Here is a 17,075-nt window from a genome sequence, read left to right as displayed (position 1 = left end):
AGAGAAGCAGATTGCAGCGCCCACAGAACACCACGCCCTACTAACAGCAACCCCCTGGGGCCAGTACAGATTTGGGGCCTCATGCTTATGTCATCGTTGCTAGGGAAATGCCCTTGCTGGAAATTCCTAAGTCATTTCTAATAAAATCTGGCTGAAAATTAAAGATCAGTTCACTTACAGGCACAGGAATGAGTATGGGGAGTGAAGAAACTGTAGATGCCTTAATTTGAGCCACGCTGCAATGTAGTAACCATGACGGCTTTGGCCATGCCTGATCAGATAATGGCAGACATCCTGGGGAAGTCCTGGATGAGACCCTCTATCACCAAGGTGGAGTTCCTACAATCCTCTAGGGAAAGGGCACTACCTCGGGAAGGTGTCGGGGGAAACGCCCTAAGGAGACCTTCATCTGTTGGCGTGTCCTCCACAGCACCTGGTTTTCCCGGATCACCATCCTGTTTTGTGTTCCCCTCAGTGAGGGCAGGGATCTGTTTTATTCTAGTCTTTGCTAGATCCCCATGGAAATGAGCTGAACCTAGTTCCACCACTTACTCACTGTGTGAGCTTCGGGCAAGTTACTTAAATCTCTGAGCCTCACCTAAAAAATGAGCAAATTACATATAAAGTGCTTAGAACAATACCTGGCAAAAAGCAATTCCTCAATAAATGCTAGCTATTTATATTTAACTTCAGTTTCCTTACCTACAGGATGGAGACGCTATTCTAAATTATTTCCTAAATAAGAGTTGTTATGAAGATTAAATGATATAATGTATGTAAAATTCTTAGCATATAATGAGTTCAAAATATAGTACAAGTTAGGCTAAGTACTTTATATACATTATCTCATTTAATCCTCACAGCAACCCTATGAGATGGGTTTGATTATTCTCATTTTACAAAAGAAAAAACTTGGTGCTGAGGTGTTTTAAATAGCCCCAAATTCCACAGGTAGTAAGTGGTGGAGCTGGGATTCAAATCTGTGTCTCTCTCTGTGAATCTCAAATCAAAGCTCATGTTCACTACACTAAAACCACTACAATGCACACTACTTTGCAGTTAAGTTTTGTGAAAATCATGCTTCCCACAATTACTTATGCAGAGCCCAAACACCTGACTGGTCCAACAATCATTCTTTGCAGATCCTGCAAGGCATTTTTGTAGTTTACAGCAGCTTTTCCATTAGTCCCTCAAAGCCAGCAATAATCTAAACCTGGTAAATAATAAGGAAGCAATTAATTTCTTGATGACTTACCAGATCTAACTTAATATAAACTCCAAGCAAATGGCTATTAGTAAAACAGGTCTCTAACAGAAAAGCCTACTGATTTCACCAAGGCTGTGCAAACTACCCCCACCTCATTTGCATTAACACAGTAAGAAGCAACAGCTTCTGATTTATCAGACTTTAGGGCACGGGCTGGTGGCAGATCACATCACTTGTACAGTGCTGGCTTTCCCTTACTTCCAAAGCCCATCCCCTGTGGATCCCTCTGCTCTTGGGCTGTTCCCTGTGGGAGGAGTTTACTTCCCACTCAACTGATGACAGGCTTGGTCATGTGACTTGCTCCAGCCAATGAGATGGCTGGAAATGCCACATCCAAGTGGAACCTTGAAGAGGCTTTCTCTGGGTCTGTCTCTGCTCTTTTCCCTTTATCAGAAGAATTACCACGATGTGCACTGCTCCTTCGGCCTGAATGCCAGAATAAAGACAAAGAGAGGTGCAGCTGATCTGCAGCTGACACTTAATATAAGACCTTTTGTTGTTGTAAGCCTATGAGCCATTTTGTTACTGCAGCAAAATGTGCAAAAGCAAACAGAGACCGTATGAATTGCTGTAGAGGAGCAAAGACACCTCTCAAGAACAAGCATGTACAGCTGTACTGCTGTATACTAGCAAATGCTTTACAACAGAAACACACATGGGGACATGGTGAGTCTTCACCCCAAACCATACCCGTGGCACAATATTTATTTCCCAACGCAGCTCATGCTGAGAGGCTTGCACAAATGGAAAATTCTGCACATAAGACCCACAGAGACCTGAAGGAGCACCCCACAAGGGATTGGCTTCTTCCACTCCTATCCACAGGTTTCAGGAGACGGTGAGAAAGCACTTCTAGGAGAACCAGAGGCACAGCCTCTTAGGGCTACTTTTCTTCTTGGAGGTAGAATGGATCCCCAAATACCAAGTTCGGGGCCATTTTATATAATCAGGCCTTAGAATGCACACTCCCAGGAAGTCCAGGTAAGGTCAGCCAATCTACAGAAGTCTATGGAGTGAGGAGAGGCTGGGGAGGCAGCGGTTTAGAACCTCTGAATTCAGGAGACTCTGGAATCTCCTTGGTGAATTCACAAAGTGGCTCTTTAATAGACAGCTGTTTCTACTTTTTAAAAGCACAGACTGGGCAAGTAGGTAAAATACTTTGATGTTAGCTCCGGGCTAAATAAAAGACAGCTGAGCAAAAGTTCAGGCACCATGAAATTAATAAAATCACTGTTGCACTCATTCCACCATAGGTTCAGGAATAAACTGGTAAAAATCCGAAATGCACAGAAGAGATTACTCGAGTGGGAATCAATCATTTTCTCCACTGAAATTCTCTGGCAGTTCCTTATACAGTATATCCACTGGATTCATAATTCACCAAAGGTGCTTCCTGAGACGGAGCACTGCTGGGCTTTCTGAGTAATTGAGACAAATTTTGTTTGTTAAATAAATTCCAGGCTAGAGTGTATTTGACTTATGCACAGGAAAGGAAAGAATTCTTATGTAAGCTGCAAAACAATAGAGTTTTATCTTATCTGAGGAACTTATTGCTGCTTGCCTGTGTGTGTTTTACTGCCAAAATAAAATAAATTGAATCAGCTCACACATGATAACATGCTCTTTCCTAACTCATACTAATTGCTTGGCTAATTGATGTTTGTTGAACTTTCTCCATTTCATTGAGTGATTAGGTACAAAGCTAACAGTTGACATCTGTAGGCGCTTAACTGGCGTCTGTAATTACTGTTAATGTTAAATAATTGTTAGTTAATTGGAGTGGTAACTGACTGAATGGAATCCAGATTGTGAAGCAAAAAGAAACCTAGTTAAATAAACCTACATTTTCAGAGAAACATTTCTCTGCAGTTGTCAGAAACTAGAAATAATCCAGAGGCCATGGGACAGCCACAGGCTTCCTCCATGCAGGAACCTGCATGTGCGCCGGTGACCCCATGCATTTGAACGTGCTAACAGTGAGGAGGCTCTTTGTCATTTAACTTTCTCATTAGACTCTCAAGAATGAATTTGCTATTTTAAATTCCAGTTGTCTATTATGAATATGTATTACTTTCTAAGACAACCAAATACAACATCATTGGCTAAACAAAACACTAAATATGAATGGATTGAAGAGAGGCGGATGGATCATTCAAGTTTTGTCAGTATTGCCAAGTACGGAGAAAATTCTTTCAGAGGACAGCAGTAATCACCCAATAAAGTAAGCAAAGGGCTTTCTAGTGGGCTCAAAAGTAAACAGAGTGGTGTTTGAACATCTGACTAAAAGAACAGAATCTGTTACGCCGTAATCTACTCCCAGCTGCTCACAGGGGCACTCAGGATGAAAAAGTGACAGCACTGTCCAAGTTCTCTACCATCAGGATCATTTCCAGTGCTCGGAATATCTTCCACCCGCTTCACTATAACTCCATGATGGGATCCAATATTTACCCAGATTCCCTACCATACGCATCCACAAGTCCAGACCAGGTAGCAGCTACTGGAAAAATATGTGAAGGGAAACACTTCCACACAACGTGGAATATTTTTAGACCCTTACTGGTGGTTTCAGGCTAACAGTACAAGGCATCTGGTTCCAAGAATTCTCAAGGAATAATTCTATACAACAAATACTGTATGTAAGAACTGGCTTCTATAGGAAGGTCAATTTCCATAACAAAGGGAGCTGATTGCCTGCTATTTGCAGTATGGGGTGGGAGGAGGGGAACTGAACTACTCTACTCATAACTCCTTTGTCTACCACCAAGCACCAATTACCCTTCAGTACTATTTAATTCTCCAGACATTTCTATCTCCTAAAAACCCAAGGAAATGCTCTGAAATAGTACAAAAAAGGTCCAGAGGGAGAAAAATAAATGAGTGATAGTCCTACTTCCCCTTACATGATATTTAAGATGTCATAAAAACATAACTAATTTACAAAGGCTGAAATTGGCTCAGTTTACTCTTGTGCACACTGGGAATGTGCTTTATGTCACATCCTCCTTACAACTAAAGTCAAGACACTACACGGGATTGTAAAATGGTCTCCATATGTTCATTATAAAGGGATTTTAAACTCTAAACCAAATTTTTTTCTTAAGAAAGCTATCCCACAGTCAACAGCATTATTTTCATTCACAGAAGTATTTTAGGAAAGGGGCTTTTCTTAAAAGCTAACAGTGGACTTGGTGATAATATAGTTCTTATCTTTTTGGTCACCAAACCAAGGAATTCCCTCATGTCTAAACCTAAAGAATTAAGGTGATATTGTCACCATGAAAGAATTTATTAGATACCCAATTATTAAACCAGCACTATCTCTGGATAACTTTTTTCTCACCTGATCTCCTCAAATGTCAGGCAATTTTTTAGCCACATCTTTTTACGATGCTGATAAAACCGTACTTCCAAAGATACACAAAGGCCCCACTAACCTAAAGGCTCCAACCTCATCTGTGTCCCACCAACCAACCCCAAGAAGAGGCCTGGTGTGTTCCACTGGTAGCTTGGTGGGGCCCGGAAGAGGCCAAATAGTCCTGGTCAGAGAGAGCGGAAGGGGGCCCTGAGTGTTCCACCTGGCGCTCACGGCGATGGAGTGTGCACTAAAGTCCCCAGGGCTGATCCCATGGAGGTGAAGCAGGGTCCTGCCTAGGGGGCGGGCAGTTGCTCTGCTGTTGTTCACAATTCAGTGGACACTGGGTGCTCACAGCAGGAGGGAGCAGAAATGAGGGGCCTCATTCCTACCTGGGTTATCCCCCCAACCCCTAGCCCTTCAGAAACGCCCATTCAGCTGGAGTCAGTTCTCCATGATGCCTGCCTTTCCCCAGGAGGGCCCAGCTCTGCAATTTCAAAGGTGAAAGGAAGAGAAGGAGTCACAGGGTAAAATACACCTCTTGGCCCTTCCCTCCTTCTATCTATAACTTGCCTTGGTTGCCAGATGAATCCTGGGAAAGAGGGCTCTGGAACAAGAAGGGGCAGCAATACAGGCTTTTTCTCTGCTCCTCACCCTAGACCCATGGCCCACACCAGGGCTGGTGTCCTAAGGCTCCACAAAACACCTGTCACCTATTGTTCTTCCTCCCTGACAGGACTTTCCTTATTTTCTTTCCTCCTCAAGTAGCTCTGCTCTAGAGCAATCTAAGAGTTTTAGAAAAGATTAATTACCTTGGCAGGATAATTGTGTACAGCAAAGCAGCACTCATTTTCTGCACTTTTGTCTATGTATCAAAGTGGCAAACACACCAACAAGGACCTAGAGTAGGTAAGAAAGGGTAACAAATACTGGCCGTATGGAATTGACTGGAAAGCTCCCTTTAAGGATAAACACCCAGAATCTGGGGTACAGATCCTGTTGCTCCTGTAGCAGTTCAAGCAACTAAACGGGGACAATAAGTCAGTCTCTCTTTGTGTCTCTGTCTCTCTGGGAAAATTAATTTTTCTTTGGCAGATGGTTGAGTCACAAAGACAGAAGGATTCATAAAATTCACATGAACATCCTGTAAACATTTAAACACATAAAGATTAAATAAGGCAACCATGACCTTGATTAAAGTTAAACTATTTTATGTCTACAACGCTAAGCCCTGCAATTTGGAGGCACAATTCCACCCCTCTTTTGAAATGCTGAGTTCTCACTGGGCATGTCGTGTGTACGTGCAAGCACGTGCTGTTTAACTTGCTTTAAAACAGGAAATAAAGAGCACAGAAGAAAGCGACCGTTCAGAACACCTAAGCACAAAAACCTTACTGGCTCCCTGTTAAATTGGATGGACTCTATAACACAGGAAAAGTCGAAATAAAATCAATGGGTAAAAGTGATATAAAACATACTCATTGTATCCACTCTGTTTCAACCCTGCCCCTTCCCAATTAATTGTTTTATCCCCACCAGAAATGTTGGCCCAGGACTAGGTTTTGTTATGATTGAAAATTCTGACCTGAAGAGGCTAAATGACTTACTCAAGCTCACAAGCAGACTGATGGGCCTGGAGCCACAGCCCCTGCCGCCTCTGCCTGGAGCTGCATCTCCACCCTGCGCAGCCCGACATCAAAGCTCCCCCCACCCCCCACCACAATCAGCTTGTGGGATTAGCACTGCCCTCCCACAGTGAAATTTTATGGACCAAATCTGCCCACCACCAGGCTCAGCAGCATAATCTTCCCAGCAGCTTAAAGCCACGCTCCTCTAAGGCCAGAATACTGCCAGACTCCTGAGGGCGAGAGGTGGTTTGCAGCTTTAAACATCTGGAGGTGGAGGAATACACGTGTCAGCTCCCCTGCACTCTTGTTAGACTGTTCAATAAGCTGAGGCTTTGAAGATTCTCCCAGCAGTGTTTGTTACCTGGTGTAAATTTGCCGTTTCTTACAATGCTTTTTATTGCTCATGGCTAAAGATACAGGACAAAGACAGGGGACCTGACTTTCAGGCAGACAGGCCGCTTTGCAGGGGGACTTGAACTTGATGTGCACGAAGCTGACAGTTCCTTGAAGGCCTTGTCAACCACCCATCCAGTAAACACTGCCACTACCCGGAGTAAAAACAGACTAAAAACCACAAGCATATAACAAGACTCTCTGCACCTGTCTTAAAGCAATTATTGACATTATCGCTACACAATGAATCCCTTTTTGAAGTTGTTTTCCTGATATTTAGCAGTTTGAATACTAATCCCCTTAACAAAACTGTCCCGTGCTTCCCCCCTCCCCACCCCCCCCTTAATCTCCTTCTCTCCAGGGAGGAAGGGGGTGCTGGATACCAGTCTACTTTGCAGCACCTGGATTTGCACTGATTCAGTCTCTTGTCATTCATGTTACCAACAGGAATTAGCATAAGGCATTAAGGGGAAACTCTGGTGGAGAAAAGAAAGGCCATTTTGATGGAAATAAGGGGCAAAGGAATAATCTGCCATCAACTAAAATGCTTATTTGTGTATGGTTTCCCAAGCAAAGCTTAGAAAAAGCCTATGTTGATTTTAGTGTATACAAAGAAACCTTAATCCTTTCAAGGCAACTAAATCACCCCCAGAAAAGCAGCTCAGAAGAAAGGCACCCTGTCAGCGCGATGACTATTCACAACCAAATAGATGCCACAAATCACACTCTGTAAGTAAACAAAAATAAGAATGTGGGAAATGTGTGATTGGGACAGGGAAAGAAGGGGGAAGAAGCAAGAGGAAGAGGCAGAGGGGAGCTGGTGCTCATCCATCACTCTCACCGCCATGAGGAGAGTCTCTGAGGGCAGTGGCGGTCAGGAAGCAGGTCCCAGAGTCAACTCTCATTGCAGGGCCGATCCCAGAAAGGGGAACCATGTTCCAAAGCATTTTATAGCAAATTAACAGAAGAAAGACACAGTCACATGTGGTGGGAGGTCCTGGGGGGTGTCACAGAAACATGGAAGCCCTACTTTTGGTGACCTGCCTTATTTCATTCTCTCCTTCCCATCACCCTCGTTTTTCACAAATTCATCGAGCGGTAAACAATTATCCATTTTTACACACGAGCACTGCATGCTATGAATTGCACATATCTTCTTTTATTGGGCTTTTAGCATCATGGATAACAAATTTATACAAACTTTCAGTCCATCAAAAAATATGATGAAATATAAAACTGGAATACTCCATTATGCAATAAAAAAAGATAAAATTCAATATGACAGCAATTCTGAGAGTAATAGCAATCACAAAAGCACATACACCTCAAGGGAACTCTAAACATAATGTACTATTTAAAATTGCAGTTGGTTCAAATTCCAAAATAATCTGGGAACTCAAAATAACTGCACTAGGAAATGTCTTACTAACCAGCTAGCAAAAATGCTAGCCACGGCAACTACAGAACGCTGAAATGGTCTTAAATTTCACTTTATGAAGGCCCAAGTCTGTTCAAGTGCTACCGAGTATCCTCGATGTAACACAGAGATTATCACAGAAAGCACATCTTTATTTACCAATTATCACGCCAGCCCCTAAATCAGGTTAGACAGTGGGAAGGGGAAGCTTACATAGCTTATATAGTTTATACCTTTCAAATTATACACCTTTCAAAGCCAGGGATTAGAGAGTCTCCTAAATTTCATTACTTCCAACAATACTGCTACAAACGAAAACTGCCCAGAAACCCATCGGCAATGATTTAAGATAAGTTTTCCCTTAATGTACTGCTATATCATTAGCGTCTCTTACTCTAGATTGTGGTTTGGAAGAAATTAATGAGATAGTGCATATTTAAATTCTGCCCTCTTGCTCATTTATTAACTTTACAAAAAGCTCACAGCAGAGTAAGGCTTAGTTTATGACCATAATACTGTGAATACTAAACATTCACTGGTTATTACATCTGCAGTACACATTGGCTGTTTATATTTCTCCTACTGCTGGGTAGTTGGTAAGTAACAATAAACTTAAGGCATCTTGAGAACTATTCTTCTCTAGCACAGCATCCTCACACAGATAGTGATGATTAGTTAAATCAATTTAAACAAGGATTCAATGTATTCTTTTAAAATAAACTGTTTTTTAATGTATCACGAAAGCATGCAGATTCTGTCTGAAGGAAAAACAAAATATAAACAGTAGCTCCAAAATGAAAAGAGAAAGACCATATGGTTTTTCTTCTTTCTTCCTAGGCAATGACATTGAAATTCATCTAAGAATAAGCCATTACTCAGAAGAATGAGGAGTCTTACCTTTGTTTACAATAACAGTGTTGAAGAGTTTTTCAGAGCTGGCATCTGATGCCTGAAAAAGAAGGGGAGAAAAGCATTATTACTGTCATTAATATTTTCATCACTATCACTATTATTTTAAATCAATTTACTACATTTAGAAAAACTTAACAGGGAAAGCAGCAATTTCCCCAAATCATCCATAAGGTGGTGCTAGTTGACTGCATGAGAGAGACCTGCAGTGCAGCTATTTGCTGGGGGAAAAAAAACCTGATTTTAAAAATGTGTCCTTATTAGACACATTATCTGTACAAAACATATTTCTATGAGATGATACACAAAGCAATTCAGCTCATTCACATAATGATTTTGCAATTTCGTTGACAGATTATTTTGGAAATGGTAATTTTTCCATGGTATTTGTAGACATGCCTATTTTTCAATTTTCTTTCACAAATCAGAAATGCCTATTATTTAATGCTAAGCTTTTCCTCACTAAAAAGTGCCAACCAGCACTCCTAGAAATTAATTTCTTTAAACATTTGTCTGATGACCCCAAGATTCCTGTCCCTTACAGTAATCAGGACGACCTTGGTATTCAAAGAGACGCAAGTAGACCTGCCCAAAACCACTATGCACACCACCAGTATGCTTTCCTTTCCATTTTCTACAGATCATGTCTGCTAATTATTACACAGTGGCTAGAGGAAAGTGAAATACGCCTGTTTTAACAGCAAGACTAAACCCAATTTAAATTATACACTAATGTTCTGGAAAATAATCACTAAGTCAGTTTGAAGGAAAAGGCTGTAACGTTTCAGAAGCACTGGATATTTCTAGAAATTGAAAAATTAAAATTAAGCATCCCTACTATATAATTTGAAGATATATCTGCATTTAAAGTTATAATGGCCAAGCTACACTTACGCTGTTTTTGCTATGTAACACTGTGAGAAATCACTTATCTTGCACACTCATACATAGACATGCATATTCTGACAAAGCACAGCATATTATGTTGAATAAATATGGAAAAATGAAATACAGGGAATGAGGAAGGGGGAATTTTGAAGTACAGCATATTCTGACGCTGGGGCTGGCTTTTGGGGACAAAGAAGAGATTCAATTTAGTCTTTCCATGTTACATTGACGAAGAAGAAATATTCCCATATACATCTGGGAGACATATTCTGGTTCTCAATGCAAGTGATATAGAAAAACATAAAACATTTTATTGTGACTATTTTTCCCTTTATTTAAATTCTAATCTTCCTTGTGTAGGGATGGTTCAGAAGATTAACAAATCAAGAAAAACAATGAATGCATGTGCAAAACAAGCATTGAACTGCATACATTCATACATACTGTTTAAAATAAACCCTCGATAGATTTTTCCTCCTCTTTTGCAGTAATAAAAAAATACACTGAGGGGCCTTCCTGACTTCTTAAACAAAATTAAATGAAACTATATACAATGGTCACTATTCATAAAAATAAACTGCCAAAGAAGTATTGCATGGGGGAGAAACAAGTTATACATTAAGCAGATCAAGAATATCTAGTTACAAAGCCAAAAATTATGTGAATGGCTTGCTATATTGAAATATTAAGTGAAATTTCTAGGAATATGAGTTTCCCAGCTAAAATCTTAAGAGAGGTGAGTATTTCACAATTCTTCAATGACAATGAGTCTTAGAATGGCTTGAAATTCTCTTGGAACGGCTGTTAAGTTCGTAGCTTAAAAAATAAACTTGAGCTGATATGAAGAAAAAAGAGTCTATTAAGCATTTTATCAAATTGAAATAACCCTTGAAAATTTTTGGATTACCTATAAATGAGTTTCATTGGTCTAAATATATATAAAAACAAATTACAGCCCCCAAATGCTAAAAGCATAGGAAAGAAAATGGTTCCTGATTAAGTTTTTATTTGCACCTGGGGTGGGGGGGGTGGGGGGGGTGGGTGGGTGGGTGTGTGTGTGTGTGTGAGAGAGAGAGAGAGAGAGAGAGAGAGAGAGAGAGAGAGAGAGAGAGAGAGAGAGAGAGAGAGAGAGAGAGAGAGAAAAGACAGGACAGAAGCCGGAGGTGCACAGGGCCTTTGGTTCTGTCTTTCAGACCTTTCTCCGACCTGCCACCTTTGTCAGCTCCACCGGCTACGCATGGTATTTTCAAACAGACACTCAAGTGATCCTCATGTCTGAACCAAACTTAAGGATATGATTATTATGATGCCAACCAGTCAGTTATTAAGGAAATAAGCTGACAGGATATTCAGAGGCGCTTAGGAACAGACCTGCTAATAAAAGCGTTTTGAGCCGTTTAATTTACTGATACGTGTCACAAAGCTTGAAAAGATGCCTCTTGCAGCTGGGGAGGGGGGTTCAAAAAGGCCTCCGTAGAAAAACACCCAATGGGACTTTGGCTAAGCATAAAAGGAATTCTGGATCCTTTCTCCCATCCAGTTGGTTAAAACTGTGGCCGACCACTGTCCTAAAAAGTCAGAAAAGAGCTTCTTAGCCAAAGTCTTAAGTGGAACTACACAAATATGCTTTGCTTTTTCTCAATGAACTTTCCTTCTACTCACGCTTTTAAAGCATTTGTACAAGGAGTCAAATAGACTCCTCCGGTCTTAATCTTGGGGACGCTTTCATTATCACTGCTTTTAGGAAAAAGTCTGCATTTTCTTCTACTACCTGGGCCATTTTCCTGGCAATTTTTATTATTTTTAAATCACGAACGAATAATGGAAACGCTGTGAGCCGAGAGTTAGGCGACTGGAGATCTTCCTTATCTCTTGTTTAACACGGGGGGACCTTTACAGACTAAGATCTTACTCGCCATTTCGTTTCATTCCCCCCTCGCTGGGTTTTGGAGGGTAAGGGCATGAAGTGGCTGAATCTAAAACAGACGGAAAAACAAAGCTTTCTTTCTTTTGGCTACTTTTTGGTTGGGGTGAGGAGGGAAGAAGTTATTTTCAATACTAAAAAATCGTTAGAAGCCGTAGTTGGCGTTTAAAGAAAAGTTAAATAAGTCAGACTGGAGGAGCGAACGCGGAGAACGAGGAAAACGAATAAAAGCCTTCCGTGGGGACAGGGTGGGACGCAGCGGCTCCTGCTCCGGGTCCACCTTAATTCCCTTCGGACGCAGAGCCCGGGGCCACCCTCCGCACCCGCACCGGCGGGAAGAGGGACTTTCGAACCAGAGAAAAGAAACCTCTTCGAAACTTAAGAGCAAGTTCTTTCACCAGCTGCCGATCGCGAGCCCAGACCTCCTTTCCCTTCCCTTGGCACCGCGTGCGGGCCGGGATCCCGACCTCCGCGAGGGGAAGCGCGACCCTGGGAACAAGCAGCGCCGCGCCAAGACTTCCAGCCCGGGTGGGCGCAGGCCCCGGCCCGCTCCCCGCAGCTGGGCTCGGCTGCGGCCCCCGGGGCCCTCCAGGGCAACGCCGTGCAGCTCCGGCCCCCGCGCCGCCGCTCCCGGCCAAGGGAGGAAAGTACAAAGGCGGGCGACCCGGCCGCGAAGGGGGGGAGGGAAGGAGGAGGGGTGACGACGGGGGGCTCCGGCGCGCCAGACGCGAGGAGCCCGCCCCTGCCACCCCTGCCCGCCAGCCCGGCTGCCGCAACAAAAGACCCCCGACCCGGCCGCCGGCGGGCGAGCCGCGCCCCCAGGGCTGCATTACCTGGTCGTGAAGGGTTAAGCGGTCCTGTCAGCCCCAAGTTCATGGTTTGGTTTCTTAGCAGGGCTCCCGAAGGGTGACCATCAGAGACCGGGGGGGAACCACCAAAACGCACGACGAGAAAACGCCCAACTCCGAGCGGGCTCCGTCCGCAAGTCCGTCGGCTCCTTCCCGGCGGAAGTCTGCGAGCGGAGGCCGCGAACCAGATCCGACCCGGAGCAGCAGCCTCGCGGGGCGGCCGAGGGCCAGCGCCGCGCGCACTCATCCAGCGCCGCCGAGCCAGGCGCGCGGCGGGAGGGAGCGCGACCGCCGAGGGCGCCCGGCCCGCGCTCGCCCGCCGCCTCCGGCCGCTCCTGCGGCGAGCGGGGCCGGGCGGGCGCGGCGGGGACTGGAGGCGCGTGCCGGGCCGGCCGGCAGGCGGGCGAGGCGGACAGGAGCGGCCCGAGCCGCCGGCGCGGCGCGCAGAGCTAAGAGCGAGGCGGCGGCGGCGGCGACAGGACAAAGGAGACCATGTGCGGAGGGAGGGAGGAGGGAGGAGGAGGAGGAGGAGGAGGGCGCGCGGCGGCGGCGGCTTCTCCCCGGCGGCCGCCCCGGGCTCCCCGACAGCCGGTCCCGCCTCTCCGGCAGCGCCGCGGGCTGGCGGGTCCTGGGCCCGCCGCCGCCGCCGCGCCAGGGGCAGACGCGCCGGGAGTCCTTATTTTGAGCCGATCTCGCCGGCGCGCGGCGCGGGAGGCGCTGCAGCGGCCGGGTCGCCGGGCGGGCTGCGCGGGGCGGCGGCGCCTCCTGGCCAGAGCTCGCGGCGGGCTGACGAGCGCCCGGGGCTGGCTCGGCTCCGGCCCGCGCTCGGATCGCGGGCGCCTGCCTCTCCCGCCGGTTCACAGCTCAAGTGACCTCCATCGGCCGTCGGCGCCGCGGGTCCCCTGGCTGGACGGTGGAAGGAGGGGGCGGCGGCGCGGGGGCCCCTCGCTCCGGACTTCGCTCCCCAACTGCGCCGAGCGCGCCTCCTCCAGACGCTCGCAGCTCTCGGAGCGGGACTTCCTCGGCGCGCCGAGCCCGAGCCGCCGCCGCCACCGCCCCTCCTCCGTCCCGCCCCGCGCGCCCCGCCCCTCGCCGCCCCTCCTCTCGGCCCCGGCGCCGGGTGGGCCCCGTGGAGGCGCGGTCCCCAGGCGCGACATCGACAGCTGTTGCTCCCCCCGCGGCTCGGGGCCCTTGGTCCCCACGGCTGCCTTCCCCGCGGGCGGGCGCGGCGGGAACTGCAACGCTCCGCGCCCTCCCCGCAGTTGCCGCTTCCAAGATTGCGCCATGGCAGGGAAAGGCCACTAGGCCCGCAGCCTGGGGTTGAATTGCGACTAGGCCAGCCACATCTGCAAAGAGCTGGCTCTCTGGGCGGTTGTGAGGGCTCAATGGGGGAGACATGTATGTAAAAAGCCTGGCACATAGTAGGTGCTCAACACAAAATAATAACTACATTCATGAAAATGGAGAGGGGATCAGAGTGCAGGTATTAGAACACAAAGGTCTTAACCTAACCTCCATCCCCACCACATCAGACAGAAAAGAGTTGGTTAGGATTTATGAATAATTGAGTACATGCCCTGGCCATTTACAAATCCTCTCCTCCTCCCACTTCCTCAAATCCTCTGACATTTGTACACCTCACAGCCACAAAAGTGGAGCCCGTCGTTTCCCCTGGCATCCACCAAATGTAGAGAAAGAATAAAAGCAACGTCAAAGCTTCACTGTATGGGCAGCAATTATGTCCATCATCCTGATGTTTATCATCACTGTGTCCCCTGGAGCCCAGTGTAGTGCCTGAACGGGGGAGGGACTGAATGACCACAAATGGAGCACTCAGCAGATTCCCCCCCGCCACCCGCCCAGCAACCCCCTCCCACTAGAACACACCCAGCTCCCTCTGTCGTGGGCCCCCTCTGCAACTCTGGCCTCCTTAATCACTATCCTAACCACAGTGGTCCTGAAAAGGTACCAGGCTATGCAATGGGGTGAGGAAACCCTCTGAAAACATCTGGAGTTTTAATTCCACACCTGCAGCTTGATGGAGTTCATCCTTGGTACACGAGAAACGGTGCTACAGTTTTCTCAGTACGAGAAAAGAGACGGCAAGCAAGGCCTAGGTTGCAACTGGGAGGGTTCTGGGGTAGAGTGGGCACACTAGGGTGGGGTGAGTGGGACTTCCAGGTCCTGAGTTCCCTCCCAATGCCACTGTTACCTGGAGTGTGGCTGGGGAAGAGAGAAAGAAACAGGCTTGGAAGAGATGTACACCACATACAAATGACATGCAGACTGGTTTAAAGTAATGATGTCCATTCCTCCCCTCTTTGAAGTTGCATATCCATCACCGTTTGATTTCATAGCACTCCTGAAAAAACCTCTCAAGGGGAAAAAAGGGAGGTGCTTGCTGTATGGCATACTTGCTAGCCACTAACAAAATTAATTTTGGAAGTAAGAGGCCCTCTCTATTTTTCTCTATCTCTACATCCAGAGAAATCAGAAGAAAAAGCACCTCAGAAGGTGTAAGTTTGGAGATGGATTTTACAAGATGTCATCAAAATCAACTATGGCCCTCAAGCTAAGGGGCATTCAATCAGAAGCTATTTCTACAATATTAGGAAAGCTCAAAGGCAAACATTAAATTTTCAAGAAAAGACATTAAAATGTTATTTCTTTTGGAGCAATCAAAATGGGATGGTTTTCTTACTCAGTATTCTAATCAGTATTATAGCAAGAAATTGCCAGAGCTCTTATAAAGTCCACTACAGGGTAAACACACACAAAGGTGTGGGCAATTTAGCTGACCAACTGAAACAACAACCTGGCCTTCTCGGGTGCTTTTATCAGGTGGCATATCTGACAATTATCATGCCTTGCACTGGATTGTCATCAATGATAATCAGGGATTAGGCCTCAGATGACAGCCTGGGCCAGATATGCGTATGTCCCTCTATCTTGATTATATGTAATCAAGAGGAACCTGGCCAATAGCCAAGCCTCAGAAGAGTCCAGACCTTGGCCTCTATCACAGCCATGTCCAGCCCTGCTCCCCCATGGTCCCCTCGTTCTCCCAGTCACAGCCCACCAGCATCCACTTTGCTTCGTTTCTCAACCTCTCCCCAGAGATGTGGATGAGTGCATATGACTGCTTTCCAAGTTGCTCTGTTCTCCCTGCTTTCTGGAAGGTAGGGGTGGGAATCAATGTTACAATTGGAGGGGAATTAGGTACATGACAGCATCAAAAGTAGGAAGAAGGAGAAAAGAAAAAAAAAATCTGGATAATTCACATCTTGGGTAAATGGATCCTGGTCAGACATCTGACTTTTAAGAATCAGGAAGTTCCTTTTTTTTTTTTTTCCCTTGAGAAACTTAACTTCTATTCAAATTTTAATTTAAAGATCCTAAGTCAAAGGCTGGAAGCCATCATGTCTGTTTTATTCTGGGTTTAACATACTAAACACTGATGGCTTCTTAACATCACCTTCAGCCTCTGCACCAGATCTAAGGAGAACAAGTCTTAGGAAGTGGCAACCCTAACAAGAAGCAGAAAGCAAGACTGTGGACTCGGTGGTCTTTCCAGTGTTAGATTAATAATTTCAAAAAAAAATCTTAATATATGACCAAAGCTGTTAGCCACATTTATGATTAATCAGCTAAAAAATTTTTTTTACAGCTAAATTAAAATATGGAGTCTTCTTCCTCAAATCTCAAAATATGTCTAAAGATAAACTAGGTTTAAAACTTGGCCAGCCATGGTGGCTCACATCTGTAATCCCAGCACTTGTGCAGGCTGAGCCAGGAGGTTCACTTAAAGCCAGGAGTTCGAGACCAGCCTGGACAACAAAGTGAGACTTCATCTCTACAAAAAATAAGAAAAATTAGCTGGACATGGTGGTGCGCGCCTGTAGTCTCAGCTACTGGGGAGGCTGAAGCAGGAGGATCACTGGAGCTCAGGAGTTTGTTGCCTGGGCAACAGAATTGAGACCCTGTCTCAAAATAAATAAATGGGAAGTTCTTCTAACTTAATCCCTAATTGCAAATTTTTAAAGCTTAAAATCTGAGATATGATTCAATTTGTATCACAAATTACCAGACTTAGACAAAAAATATTTTGGCAACATATGCCTTAAAAATTCTGGTCTTCTGTTGAGCATTCCATATAGAGAAAGTTCACTAATTTCATTGTGTTCCCCTTCCTAAATATGATGAACTTTAGGCACTTCCCCCACCAACAGAACATGTGCTGGGCGATTTTTGAGGTGGTTTAAAGGAAAAATAAGTCTTTATAAAAATTTCTTTGAGACTTTCAATTTAAATCATATAGTTTGAAAAGATCACTGAACAGGAGTGATAACTTCAGAGTTCTGTCTCCAACTAGCCTTGGGAAAGATGTCACCTTGCCTGGCTTATTTCTACAACTCCAGAAGCTTCAATTCTTTTTCAAGTTCTAAA

General features: G+C 45.3%; 1 protein-coding gene across 2 annotated transcripts in view; it reads right to left on the bottom strand.

The window, feature by feature from the left end:
- AUTS2 (activator of transcription and developmental regulator AUTS2) overlaps positions 1 to 17,075 on the bottom strand; it is a 1,151,910-nt gene that overhangs the window by 79,226 nt on the left and 1,055,609 nt on the right. For both annotated transcript variants that reach the window (XM_045543179.1, XM_045543180.1), the window contains exon 6: positions 8,958 to 9,009. In XM_045543179.1, the coding sequence (XP_045399135.1) occupies positions 8,958 to 9,009 (52 nt within the window). The remainder of the gene's footprint in view (positions 1 to 8,957; positions 9,010 to 17,075) is intronic.

Source organism: Lemur catta, chromosome 2 (genome assembly GCF_020740605.2).
Source record: "Lemur catta isolate mLemCat1 chromosome 2, mLemCat1.pri, whole genome shotgun sequence".
NCBI lineage: Eukaryota > Metazoa > Chordata > Mammalia > Primates > Lemuridae > Lemur > Lemur catta.
This window is presented reverse-complemented; position numbering and strand designations above follow the sequence as displayed.